The sequence below is a fragment of the Entelurus aequoreus genome, linkage group LG14, assembly GCF_033978785.1.
Source record: "Entelurus aequoreus isolate RoL-2023_Sb linkage group LG14, RoL_Eaeq_v1.1, whole genome shotgun sequence".
NCBI classification, from domain to species: Eukaryota; Metazoa; Chordata; class Actinopteri; order Syngnathiformes; family Syngnathidae; genus Entelurus; species Entelurus aequoreus.
In genome coordinates this window covers 25281428-25296069 of record NC_084744.1, presented here as the reverse complement: position 1 = coordinate 25296069, position 14642 = coordinate 25281428, and the positions used below count along the sequence as shown (strand labels likewise).

The following is a 14642-nucleotide window of genomic DNA, read 5'->3' as shown; positions in this document are numbered from 1 at the left end:
CACTTCCGGGTATCTTTTTTTTCTTCTGTCAGAGCGCGACATTTTGAAAGTGACGGAAGGCGGAAGTAAACCAAGAGCGGTGGCTGAACACGTGAGAGTATCCAAATCTTCTTGACGGTTGTGCATAAACTGTTTTGTGACTGGATCGAGATGGAAGGGGATAGTGACGGGATGTATGAGGAAGGTATGGACGTGGATAGGACTAGAGGGGAGAAAGGAAAGAAGGGGAGCGGAGGGCATGAAGGAAAGTCGAGTGCTAAAAGAGCCCATGAAGAAGATGAAGAAGTAGAAAAAAGGAAAAAGACTATGGAAGATAATTATAGGATTATATATACATTTAAATCAAGTCAAGACATGAATGACATAAGTTTAATGACACTGGTTTAGGGGTTAAAGAAGGACATCGGAGAGGTGGAGATAGCGAAGGTGCTTAGGGACGGGCGACTTTTGATTAAATGCAAAAATGGAGAGCAAAAAGGTAAAGCAATGCGGTTGCAAAAACTGTGCAATAAGATAATAAAGGAAAAAAATCGAAGTGGGAGAACGAAAGGGGGCAAGAGGAGTAGTGACAGGAATTCCAAGAGGTGAAAATTTAGAAGAATTGAAAAGACAAATAAAAGGGGGAACTGTCAAGATGTTGACAAGAATGATGGCATATAGAAATGGAGAAAAGATGGAGAGTGAATCAGTATTAGTACAGTTTGTCGAGGAAGTCCTCCCACAGAGAATCATGATTGGGTTTTTAAGCTTTTATGTTAGAGCTTACGTCCCACCCCCAGTACGCTGCTTCAAGTGCCAACGCTATGGGCACATAGCCAGTGTGTGTCATGCTAAGTTGAGATGTGGAAGGTGTGGAGGGGAGCATGAATATGGACAATGTGGAGATAATGATCTGGTCAAATGTTGTAACTGTGGCGGGAATCACACAGCAGCGTATGGGGGATGTGTCATTAGGAAACAGGCAACAGAAGTACAGCAAATCAGAGTAGAAAGAAATATTACATACGCAGAGGCAGTTAAAGTAAGAAATCAAGAAAGTGCAGAACAAGATAGAAGTGAGAATAGTTCAGAACGAGACAGAAGTGGCAATAGTTCAAGTAATAAAAAACGAGAGGCAACAAATACAGGACTTTCTATGGACCAGCTAGTTGTGTTCCTGGCATATGTCATAAACTGCACAGATCAGGCAAGAAATAAAACTGAGAAGATCAAAATAATTGTCAAAGCAGCAGCACAGTTCTTAAATTTAAAAGAACTATCTTGGGAACAGGTACAAGGTGAACTACAGAGAGTAGACGAGACAGAGTCATGTTACCACAATCCAACGCCATGTTAATTATTCAGTGGAATGCCAGAAGTTTAGTAGCAAACGGACAGGAACTAAAGGGATATATTAATAATATGAAAAATAAACCACATATAATATGTATTCAAGAAACCTGGCTGAAGCCAAAATTGAGCTTTAGAATAAAAGGATATGTAACAATACGTAAAGATAGGAATGATGGGCAAGGAGGAGGATGTGCCATATTAAAGAAGACATGCATTATACAATATTAAAAGAAAAACAAGAACTAGAAATAGTAGGGGTAGAAGTATGGAATAATAAAGAAAGATACAAAGTGCTAAACTTCTATAATCCGTGCAAGAAATTACAAATCCATCAACTAGAAAAAATAGTCGAGCACTGGAGTGGCAATATCATTTGGTGTGGTGACTTTAATGCACATAGTACAATGTGGGGTGAAAGGGATGACTGGAATGGGGAAACATTGGAAGCATTTTTGGAGGAAAAAGAACTGGTGTGTGTGTGAATGATGGGTCTGGAACAAGATTAGATGTAGTTACGGGTAAAGAAACAGCAATAGATTTAACACTGGTGTCACAAGGGTTAGCAGGAAAGGTAGAGTGGGAAGTAAATAAAGACAGCACTATAGGAAGTAATCACTACCCAATCTTCTATCACATAAACATAAACCAAAGGACAGAAAGCACTAAAAAAGAAGGAAGATGGAAGTATAATCACGGTGATTGGGGACAATTTAGGGAAAGTACCGACATGACATTAAAGGAAGTGGATATAAATCAAGATATTGAACAACTAAATACAGATATTACAAAGTGCATAATAGAAGCAGCCAAAAAAAAGCATACCAAGGAGTAGTATAGGGAAAAGAAGGAAGATAGTGCCGTGGTGGACACAAGCGTGCACAGACTCAATAAAAGAACGGAATAGAGCATTTAGAATATTGAGAAGAACACATAATTTCCAAGATATGATCCAATATAAAAGGCACCAAGCTAAAGTAAGGTACGTTATTAAAAAGACAAAAAAACACTATTGGAGAACGTTTTGTGAATCATTAAATAGAACTACTCCTTTAGGCCAAGTGTGGGGAATGATCAAGAAAATGTCAGGGATCAGAAGTGAACATAAAAATCATGTGATGAAAGATGGGACACGGTGTGTGGTAGAAAATAAAGAAAAAGCAGAAGTTTTAGCAAAGACATTTGTTAAAGTGCACAGTAATGATAATTTGAGAAATGTAGAAAAACAAAAGAGAGAAGAAACAATTAGTTTAAATATTGGGGAAATGGTGGAAGACAATGATAATAGTTTAACCTACACTATAGATATGAAATTTTCTTTGAATGAAATGGTTCGAATATTGAAAAAGGTTAAAAATACAACACCAGGAAAAGACCAGGTGAGTTATCAGATGATCAAAAACTTAAGCAGCATTGGCAAAGAAGTGGTCTTGAAATTATATAATAGGATATATGAAGAAGGGAAATTACCAGCAGAGTGGAAAGAAGCTGTAATAATTCCGATATGCAAACCAGGGAAAGACCCGGAAGAGGCAGGTAATTATAGGGCGATAGCATTGACCTCAAATTTGGGTAAAGTAATGGAAAAAATGATTAATGAAAGACTAGTGTATTATTTAGAGTCAAAAGAAATAATAAAAAACTACCAAAGTGGATTTCGCAAAGCAAGAAACACAAACGACCCAGCAGTGCAGCTGGAAGAGGAAATTAGAAAGGGACAAATAAATAAAGAAAGTATAATTGCAGTATTTTTTGATATAGAGAAAGCTTATGATATGTTGTGGAAACAGGGGTTGCTGATCAAACTAAATATAATTGGGATTAGAGGGAAAATGTAGAGATGGATAAAAGACTTCTTAACAAGTAGAAAAATATTAGTAAAAATAGAGAATGAATACAGCAGAGTATATGAAGTGGAAAATGGGACCCCGCAAGGGAGTATAATAAGTCCAGTATTATTTTCAATAATGATAAATGAAGTTTTTAGTGAAGTGGAAGGATTAGTGGATGTGGCACTGTTTGCTGACGATGGAGTGATGTGGAAGAGAGGTAGAAATACTAATCATATAGAAAAGAAGATTCAAAAAGCGGTAAATAAAGTTCAAGAATGGGGAACGGCGTGGGGTTTAAGATTCTCTGTTGGAAAGACAAAAGTCATAAATTTTACAAAGAGGAAAGTACAAAACAAGATCCAAATTAAACTCTATGGAGAAAATATAGAAGAGGTACAAGTATTTAAATATTTGGGTATATGGTTTGATAAAAATATTAACTGGTCAACCCACATCAGCAAAATAGTGGAGAAAAGTAAAAAGGTGTTAAATGTAATGAGGGCTTTGAGGGGTAAAGACTGGGGGGCTGATAGGCAGACATTGAAAGCAATATACATCAGTTTAATACGATCTGTTATTGATTATGGATGCATTATTTATCAATCTGCTGCAAAAACATTACTTGGGAAAATAGACAGGATCCAATCACAGGCTTTAAGATTATGTTGTGGAGCTACTAAATCAACCCCAGTTGCAGCATTACAAGTAGAGATGAATGAAAAACCTTTAGATATGAGGAGAGATCAACTGTCAGTAGTTTATTGGGCAAACTTAAAAGGGTCCAAGCAAGGACATCCAACCCATCAAGTACTATTAAACTGCCAAGAAAAAGAGAAGAAAAAAATGAATAGTTTTGGGTGGATAATAGGAGACAGATGTAATAAAGTTCAAATTGATAATATTAAAGTTAGCCCTACAGTACCAATCCCTGCAATACCACCGTGGATGTATGAAAACCCAAATGTAAACATGCAATTACTAAAGAATAGAAATTTAAATAGTTACCAGATAGAACAATGGATTGAGGAAACGTTTTTAGACAACATCATGGTGTACACAGATGCATCAAAAACTATAAATAATAAGGTAGGAGCAGCAGCTGTTATTCCACAAGGAAACATAGTATTAAATAAAAGAATTAGTGATAAATTATCTGTTTTTACGGGAGAATTGGTAGCAATTTATGTGGCAATTAATTGGATAGAAGAAAATAAAGCAAGAAAAGCAGTCGTGTGCTCGGACTCCAGCAGTGCATTGACTAGCATAAAAAACATAGCGTCAGAAACAAGACAAGATTTAGTTTATGAAATAGTTCAGGCAGTCTACTGAATAAGTAAAGCGGGAGGTGTGGTAACATTTCTTTGGGTTCCTGCTCATGTAGGAGTTGAGGGGAACGAATTAGCTGATAAGTACGCAAAACAAGCAACCACTAAAACAGAAGTAAACATGGAGATTAAGCACAGTAAAGAAGAAGTGAAGAACATCATTAAGATAGAACACAATAAAAAGTGGCAGGATAATTGGAATAAGGAAACAAAAAGTAGACAGTATTACAAAGTCCAGAGGAGAGTATGTGTAATGAGAGGAGGCAATAGAAATAGGAAGGAAGAAGACATTATTACTAGAATGAGATTAGGACATACATATCTAAATAGTTCATTGAAATTGATGGGGAAACATGCTAAAGGACTGTGTGATTCTTGCCAACAGATAGAAAATGTAAGACATGTTTTAATACATTGTAGAAAATATAATAGAGAAAGGGAAATACTGGGAAATAAGTTAGCGAAAGAGAATATTAGGTTAGCAGTGGAAGATATATTAGGATTGCACTCAGAACACACAGGTTATAAAGCAATACACACATTTTTTTAAAAACACTGGGTTCAATAAAATAATTTAGAGTAGGAATCCACCTCGATCCACACTCCATTACAGTAGGTGGCGGTAATGCTCACCACAAGGTTGCTTGCCAAACGCCATAAAATCACAAGAAGAAGAAGAAGAAGAACCAACGCTGGAACGTAGTCTCTGCTTGCAGTAAGCTTTCGTCTCTGGCTCCTCACCTTTGTTTGCTCGCTCCTTGTGACCTTCGACCCTTGTGCTCATTTGTCTCTTGTTTTCCCCAGTATTCCCTCCGTCGCCTTGGAAGTGAGCAGTGCGCCTCACTTCTCTGGACCCCTCTGGATTCTGATTTGCCTCCCTCGATCCTCGACCCCCACTTTGGACTTGGACCTCTGGGCGCCCCTCTCAGCCCCACGGACCCCTGCTTGTTTCACGGACTCCCCTACCTGCCTCGCCCTACTGAACTGGTCACCTTCTCACTCAACACGCACTTACAACAACCACTGGTAAATATTCATTGTAACGCTTCACATAGTCCTGCAAACATACACAGTAACATACACACTCCACCACATCATCAAGCTCTAAATAAACTATTGAGCTTATTCTTGTTGCTGTGTCGTCTCCTTCCCCGTCGAACATAACAAATAGTGGAGAAAAGTAAAAAGGTGTTAAATATAATGAGGGCTTTGAGGGGTAAAGATTGGGGGGCTGATAGGCAGACATTGAAATCAATATACAAACTCCGTTTCCATATGAGTTGGGAAATTGTATTAGATGTAAATATAAACGGAATACAATGATTTGCAAATAATTTTCAACCCATATTCAGTTGAATATGCTAAAAAGACAACATATTTGATGTTCAAACTGATAATTATTTTTTTTTTGCAAATAATCATTAACTTTAGAATTTGATGCCAGCAACATGTGACAAAAAAGTTGGGAAAGGTGGCAATAAATACTGATAAAGTTGAGGAATGCTCATCAAACACTTATTTGGAACATACCACAGGTGAACAGGCAAATTGGGAACAGGTGGGTGCCATGATTGGGTATAAAAGTAGATTCCATGAAATGCTCAGTCATTCACAAACAAGAATGGGGCCAGGGTCACCACTTTGTCAAATGTGTGAGCAAATTGTTGAACAGTTTAAGAAAAACCTTTCTCAACCAGCTATTGCAAAGAATTTAGGGATTTCACCATCTACGGTCCGTAATATCATCAAAGGGTTCAGAGAATTTGGAGAAATCACTGCACGTAAGCAGCTAAGCCCGTGACCTTCGATCCCTCAGGCTGTACTGCATCAACAAGCGACATCAGTGTGTAAAGGATATCACCACATGGGCTCAGGAACACTTCAGAAACCCACTGTCATTAACAACAGTTGGTCGCTACATCTGTAAGTGCAAGTGAAAACTCTCCTATGCAAGGCGAAAACCATTTATCAACAACACCCAGAAACGCCATCGGCTTCGCTGGGCCTGAGCTCATCTAAGATGGACTGAGGCAAAGTGGAAAAGCTTTCTGTGGTCTGACGAGTCCACATTTCAAATTGTTTTTGGAGACTGTGGACGTCGTGTCCTCCGGACCAAAGAGGAAAAGAGCCATCCGGGTTGTTATAGGCGCAAAGTTGAAAAGCCAGCATGTCTGATGGTATGGGGGTGTATTAGTGCCCAAGACATGGGTAACTTACACATCTGTGAAGGCGCCATTAATGCTGAAAGGTACATACAGGTTTTGGAGCAACATATGTTGCCATCCAAACAACGTTACCATGGACGCCCCTGCTTATTTCAGCAAGACAATGCCAAGCCACGTGTTACATCAACGTGGCTTCATAGTAAAAGAGTGCGGGTACTAGACTGGCCTGCCTGTAGTCCAGACCTGTCTCCCATTCAAAATGTGTGGCGCATTATGAAGCCTAAAATACCACAATGGAGACCCCCGGACTGTTGAACAACTTAAGTTGTACATCAAGCAAGAATGGGAAAGAATTCCACCTGAGAAGCTTAAAAAATGTGTCTCCTCAGTTCCCAAATGTTTACTGAGTGTTGTTAAAAGGAAAGGCCATGTAACACAGTGGTGAACATGCCCTTTCCCAACTACTTTGTCACGTGTTGCAGCCATGAAATTCTAAGTTAATTATTTGCAAAAAAATAAAATAAAGTTTCCTCAACTTTATCAGTATTTATTGCCACCTTTCCCAACTTCTTTGTCACGTGTTGCTGGCATCAAATTCTAAAGTTAATGATTATTTGCAAAAAAAAAAAAAAGGTTTTCAGTTTGAACATCAAATATGTTGTCTTTGTAGTGCATTCAATTGAATATGGGTTGAAAAGGATTTGCAAATCATTGTATTCCGTTTATATTTACATCTAACACAGTTTCCCAACTCATATGGAAACGGGGTTTGTAAATCACTTTAATTTCATCTGTTATTGATTATGGATGCATCATTTATAAATCTGCTTCAAAAACATTACTAGGGAAAATAGACAGGATTCAGTCACAGGCACTAAGGTTATGTTGTGGAACTACTAAATCAACCCCAGTGGCAGCATTACAAGTAGAAATTAGTGAAAAACCTTTAGACATGAGAAGAGATCAACTGTCAGCAGTTTATTGGGCAAATTTAAAAGGGTCCAAGCAAGGACATCCAACTCACCAAGTGCTACTAAACTGCCAAGAAAAAGAGAAGTGATGTGAAAAAGCTCAAATGGACAATATTAAAGTTAGCCTTAGAGTACCAATCCCTGCAATACCACCGTGGATGTATGACAACCCAAAGGTAAATATGCTATTATTAAATAATATCAATTTAATTAGTTACCAGGTAGAACAATGGATTGAGGAAACGTTTTTAGACAACATTTTGTTTGTGGCAGTCTCATGCCGTCTTGTGGGTTTTCGGGACCATTTAGGAAGGACATGTTGCGGGCAAGCGGGTTTAGACTTCTTTATTTTTCAATAATACCAGTCTCTTTCGTGCTTTTCAGCAATTGCACCTGCTCCTCGCTCCGCCGCCTGCTTTTCAGCCGCGTACGACCTCGCCTCCCTCTGGCTCTCCGGCGCGCTCGCTTCGCATCCGCCTCTCGTTGGGTCTGTCTCCTTCTTCCTGCATGCGTCTCAGGCTCTCCATCTCCTTCTCCCCCATCGCTCTCGGCCGCTGTTCTTTTAACTGCTGCGAGGGGATAGTGAGGACACAACGTCACACTCTCCTGACACTGATGATGAAGACTCTAAAGATGATAAGACATGTCACACTGACAACACTCACTTCACATGTTCTCACTAAGACAAAACCTTTAAGTACCATTAGAACAGACACATGAGAATACACACTGGAGAAAAAGCTTATGTTTGTTCAATATGTAGAAAAGGTTTTGTTCTAACTCAAAATTTGAAAGTTCACATGAGAACACACACTGGAAAAAAACCTTATGTCTGTTCAATCTGCGGTAAAGGTTTTGGACTCCTCAGCCTTCCCGGTAAGGTCTATTCAGGTGTACTGGAGAGGAGGCTATGCCGGATACTCCAACCTCGGATTCAGGAGGAACAGTGTGGTTTTCGTCCTGGTCGTGGAACTGTGGACCAGCTCTATACTCTTGGCAGGGTCCTTGAGGGTGCATGGGAGTCTGCCCAACCAGTCTACATGTGTTTTGTGGACTTGGAGAAGGCATTCGACCGTGTACCCCGGGAAGTCCTGTGGGGAGTGCTCAGAGAGTATGGGGTAACGGACTGTCTTATTGTGGCGGTCCGCTCCCTGTATGATCAGTGTCAGAGCTTGGTCCGTATTGCCGGCAGTAAGTCGGACCCGTTTCCAGTGAGGGTTGGACTCCGCCAAGGCTGCCCTTTGTCACCGATTCTGTTCATAACCTTTATGGACAGAATTTTTAGGCACAGTCAGGGCGTTGAGGGGATCCGGTTTGGTGGCTGCAGGATTAGGTCTCTGCTATTTGCAGATGATGAGGTCCTAATGGCTTCATCTGGCCAAGATCTTCAGCTCTCACTAGATCGGTTCGCAGCCGAGTGTGAAGCGACAGGGATGGGAATCAGCACCTCCAAGTCCGAGTCCACGGTTCTCGCCCGGAAAAGGGTGGAGTGCCATCTCCGGGTTGGGGAGGAGATCTTGCCCCAAGTGGAGGAGTTCAAGTACCTCGGAGTCTTGTTCACGAGTGAGGGAAGAATGGATCGTGAGATCGACAGGCGGATCGGCTATGTATCGATCCGTTGTGGTGAAGAAGGAGCTGAGCCGGAAGGCAAAGCTCTTGATTTACCGGTCGATCTACGTTCCCATCCTCACCTATGGTCATGAGCTTTGGGTCATGACCGAAAGGACAAGATCACGGGTACAAGCGGCCGAAATTAGTTTCCTCCGCCGGGTGGCGGGGCTCTCCCTTAGAGATAGGGTGAGAAGCTCTGTCATCCGGGAGAAGCTCAAAGTAAAGCTGCTGCTCCTCCACATCGAGAGGAGCCAGATGAGGTGGTTCGGGCATCTGGTCAGGATGCCACCCGAATGCCTCCCTAGGGAGGTGTTTCGGGCACGTTCGACCGGTAGGAGGCCACGGGGAAGACCCAGGACACGTTGGGAAGACTATCTCTCCTGGCTGGCCTGCGAACGCCTCGGGATCCCCCGGGAGGAGCTGGACGAAGTGGCTGGGGAGAGGGAAGTCTGAGCTTCCCTGCTTAGGCTGCTGCCCCCGCGACCCGACCTCGGATAAGCGGAAGATGATGGATGGATGGATGGATTATTAATAATCCCGTAGATTAGCACCTTTATATGATAAACATATGTTCTGGTTCACATCTGAAACATCTTCTGGACCACTTCAGGAAGCATATTCTTATTTACTTTATACATAATTTGAACAGTTGTCTTTTATACAGTTTTAAAATGTGTGACTTTTTGAATTATTCGTTGGGTCTCTATAATCCATTTTATTAATTATCTTTATTACTGTCTTTTGTAATATGATGATTGTGTTGTGATTGTTTTACATGTATGTCCCCAGACCTTTATGCAATATAAAAGTGAGAGTAAATGACTGAATTGTTTGTGGAAGGATGGTTTTGTTTTTACAAACATACATTTGTGGATAAAACAAAAAATGTATTGTGTTTTAAACATTTTGTACATTTTTTTCTTTTTTAACATCCCAAAACATTATAAATTTCAGAAAACAAGTTTGGAGTGTTAGGCAAAAGCCGATATTGTACAATGTACGTCATCCCACAGAGATTTACTTTGCATACATTCATAAAATAAACTGTTTATTTTGTTTTGCTAACACAGAAAGAACAAGTGTTGTCTTCAATTGCAAAACAACATCCTGAAATTATTTTAAGTGATCAATTCTGTTTTGTTTTTGTCTTTTTTGTTTTTGTTTTTATGAACTCCTTTGCCTTTAGAAGAATGGAAACTTTCAAGTTATGAGTATTTTTTGTTTGTTTGTTTTGTTCCAGAGAAAATACAGCAAATAAGAAATACTAAAGAATTGTCTAATTTCAGAGTTTCATATCTGTAATATTGTGTCCATCCTCCAAAAGCCCAGAAAGTTTAGAAAAGAGTTCTGAAAAATATGATATGCTGTATTTAGAATATTTTGAACGAAAGCCTTTATAATTTGTTTAAATATTTTCGTCTATTTGCAGGTCATACTTAATGAAATCTTAAAATATTATAATACTTTTATCACTCAATAAGTGCATCAGCGACCAAATGCCTTTTTCAAACCATTAGGGTTGCCAACACCCAGACTTTGAAATAAGGGACATCTCGCGGGCGGTCGGAACATTTTTGGTGTCACTTTTAAAATTTGTGTGTCCCCTATTTCAGTCTGGGCCTGAAAAAATACTGAGAAAATGCTTTAAAAATGCCAAAATGCTTAGAAAAAAGAACTTTACACCTCCACTGTTGCACTTACTGTAAGTCCTATTCATACCATAATCACAAGAAAATTGTATTCTTCAACCATAGATTTATTTTTTTCAAAATGTGCAAAGCAGAGGGGGGAAAAAAATCAAAAGACTCAATTGGGATGGGTGCTGGATCAAAAAAGGAACACTTACAAGAATAAGAAAGAAAGGTCCGCACAACATACTTGCCAACCTTGAGACCTCCGATTTCGGGAGGTGGGGGGTGGGGCGTGGTTGGGGGCGGGGGGCGTGGTTAAGAGGAGAGGAGTATATTTACAGCTAGAATTCACCAAGTCAAGTATTTCATATATATATATATATATATATATATATATATATATATATATATATATATATATATATATATATATATATATATATATATATCTACATCCTGAAAATATGCAAACAAAACTGTGTTTAGATAATTGATACTTCAAACTTGCATAAATAAATCTTAAGGAATATAACATAACTTAGCTTCAGAGAGCTACAAAATGTAACGAATAAAGTGCTAAAGTTATGATAAACAAGCAATTATTTTAATAATTACATATGGTCCTTTTAAATTAATTATTATGATCATTTAAAATGTATTATTTCAAATATGTTTATTTTGATGTATAATTCTATGGCTGGATGTAATAAGGAGTGAGAAAAAATAAAAATAAAAATACAATACATTTTGATGTTTTTAGCAAAATATAGTAAAAATATATTTAGTTTTTTTTTTTTAATTAACAAATGTATTTATTTTTAGGTAAGATAAACATAATAATACAATTGATCTCTAGTCTGGATGATTTAGTTCTTGTCACCCTGTTGTCCTCCCGTCTCTTCCCCAAGGATGGCTACAAGAGCTGGGCAAACGCCTGGAGATGCCCTACGTCAACAACACGGTCGGCGGCCCGTCGGTGTGCAGCTCGTACATCGCCGCCCTCTACTTCACCCTCAGCAGCCTGACCAGCGTCGGCTTTGGCAACGTGTGTGCCAACACGGACGCCGAGAAGATCTTCTCCATCTGCACCATGCTCATCTGCGGTATGTCGGACGCCACGTATGGAATAACGTAATTGGGCAGGCACGCTGTTTATATCGTGGGAAAGCAGACGTGAAAAAAGGCTGTCCTCACTCAGGTCCGCATGGAGCTGGAGAGGGCGTGGCCTCCAGCTCCGGCTGAAAATTGGGAGATTTTCGGGAGAATATTTGTCCCGGGAGGTTTTCGGGAGAGGCGCTGAATTTCGGGAGTCTCCCGGAAAATTCGGGAGGGTTGGCAAGTATGCCGCACACACCGCCACAGCAGTGTGAAAAAGAGCGCTTGCTCGAAACGTCATACTTAAATTAAATAAATCTTGATCAATGTAAAATGTGCAAAACAGAAAATTTGCAGTTTCTTCAGAAATATTTACCATTAAACAGCTGGCACACAAGGACCAAACAGAAAGTTTGATAATATGGATGTTAACAATGTCCATGTAAGACGAAAGTCAATGCCCGTAAATGTCCTTCAGTTTTGATTGATAATAAAGAAAAACGTATTAGGAGTATGTTAGAAGCACAACCAGTGGTGAAAATATATATATATATATATATATATATATATATATATATATATATATATATATATATATATATATACACTACCGTTCAAAAGTTTGGGGTCACATTGAAATGTCCTTATTTTTGAAGGAAAAGCACTATACTTTTCAAAGAAGATAACTTTAAACTAGTCTTAACTTTAAAGAAATACACTCTACATTGCTAATGTGGTAAATGACTATTCTAGCTGCAAATGTCTGGTTTTTGGTGCAATATCTACATATGTGTATAGAGGCCCATTTCCAGCAACTATCACTCCAGTGTTCTAATGGTACAATGTGTTTGCTCATTGGCTCAGAAGGCTAATTGATGATTAGAAAACCCTTGTGCAATCATGTTCACACATCTGAAAACAGTTTAGCTCGTTACAGAAGCTACAAAACTGACCTTCCTTTGAGCAGATTGAGTTTCTGGAGCATCACATTTGTGGGGTCAATTAAACGCTCAAAATGGCCAGAAAAAGAGAACTTTCATCTGAAACTCGACAGACTATTCTTGGTCTTAGAAATGAAGGCTATTCCACAAAATTGTTTGGGTGACCCCAAACTTTTGAACGGTAGTATATATATATATATATATATATATATATATATATATATATATATATATATATATATATATATATATATATATAAACTCTCTGCAGGGTCCTTGAGGGTGCATGGGAGTTTGCTCAACCAGTCTACATGTGCTTTGTGGACTGGAGAAGGCATTCGACCATGTCCCTCTGGAAGTCCTGTGGGGAGTGCTCAGAGAGTATGGGGTATAGGACTGTCTGATTGTGGCAGTCCTTTCCCTGTACGATCAGTGTCAGAGCTTGGTCTGCATTGCCGGCAGTAAGTCGAACACGTTTCCAGTGAGGGTTGGACTCCGCCAAGGCTGCCCTTTGTCACCGATTCTGTTCATAACTTTTATGGACATAATTTCTAGGCGCAGTCAGGGCGTTGAGGGCATCCGGTTTGGTGGCTGCAGGATTAGGTCTCTGCTTTTTGCAGATGATGTGGTCCTGATGGCTTCATCTGGCCAGGATCTTCAGCTCTCACTGGATCGGTTCGCAGCCGAGTGTGAAGCGACTGGGATGCGAATCAGCACCTCCAAGTCCGAGTCCATGGTTCTCGCCCGGAAAAGGGTGGAGTGCCATCTCCGGGTTGGGGAGGAGATCTTGCCCCAAGTGGAGGAGTTCAAGTACCTTGGAGTCTTGTTCACGAGTGAGGGAAGAGTGGATCGTGAGATCGACAGGCGGATCGGTGCGGCGTCTTCAGTAATGCGGACGCTGTATCGATCCGTTGTGGTGAAGAAGGAGCTGAGCCGGAAGGCAAAGCTCTCAATTTACCGGTCGATCTACGTTCCCATCCTCACCTATGGTCATGAGCTTTGGGTTATGACCGAAAGGACAAGATCACGGGTACAAGCGGCCGGAATGAGTTTCCTCCGCCAGGTGGCAGGGCTCTCCCTTAGAGATAGGGTGAGAAGTTCAGTCATCCGGGAGGAGCTCAAAGTAAAGCCGCTGCTACTCCACATTGAGAGGAGCCAGATGAGGTGGTTCGGGCATCTGGTCAGGATGCCACCCGAACGCCTCCCTAGGGATGTGTTTAGGGCACGTCCGACCGGTAGGATGCCACGGGGAAGACCCAGGACACGTTGGGAAGACTATGTCTCCCGGCTGGCCTGGGAACCCCTCGGGATCCCTCGGGAAGAGCTGGACGAAGTGGCTGGGGAGAGGAAAGTCTGGGCTTTCATGCTTAGGCTGCTGCCCCCGCGACCCGACCTCGGATAAGCGGAAGAAGATGGATGGATGGATGGATGGATATATATATATATATATATATATATATATATATATATATATATATATATATATATATATATATATATATATATATATATATATATATATATATATATATATATATATACATACAGTATATACAACAACAACAACAACAACAAAAATATATATATACATATGTAACCTATTTTTATGGGCTTGCCTCTTTGTGATGTTAAGTTCCTGTTATGGGTTGTTGTACGGTATATGCCTTGAGCTCTTATTTTGAAGGCGCTAAAAGCGGAAGTGGTGACACGTTGTAGTGGAGCTGTCATGCCAAATTTACTTC

The 14642-nt window shown here is 40.1% G+C and overlaps 1 protein-coding gene across 1 annotated transcript; it reads left to right on the top strand.

Annotated features, from left to right (window-relative positions):
* Positions 1-5508, top strand: LOC133664571 (uncharacterized). Its single transcript, XM_062069294.1, has 2 exons — positions 1-5201; positions 5291-5508. The coding sequence occupies exon 1, from the start codon at positions 3297-3299 to the stop codon at positions 4488-4490; it is 1194 nt and encodes a 397-aa protein (XP_061925278.1). The 5' UTR covers positions 1-3296; the 3' UTR covers positions 4491-5201; positions 5291-5508.
* Positions 5509-14642: the final 9134 nt, after the last annotated feature.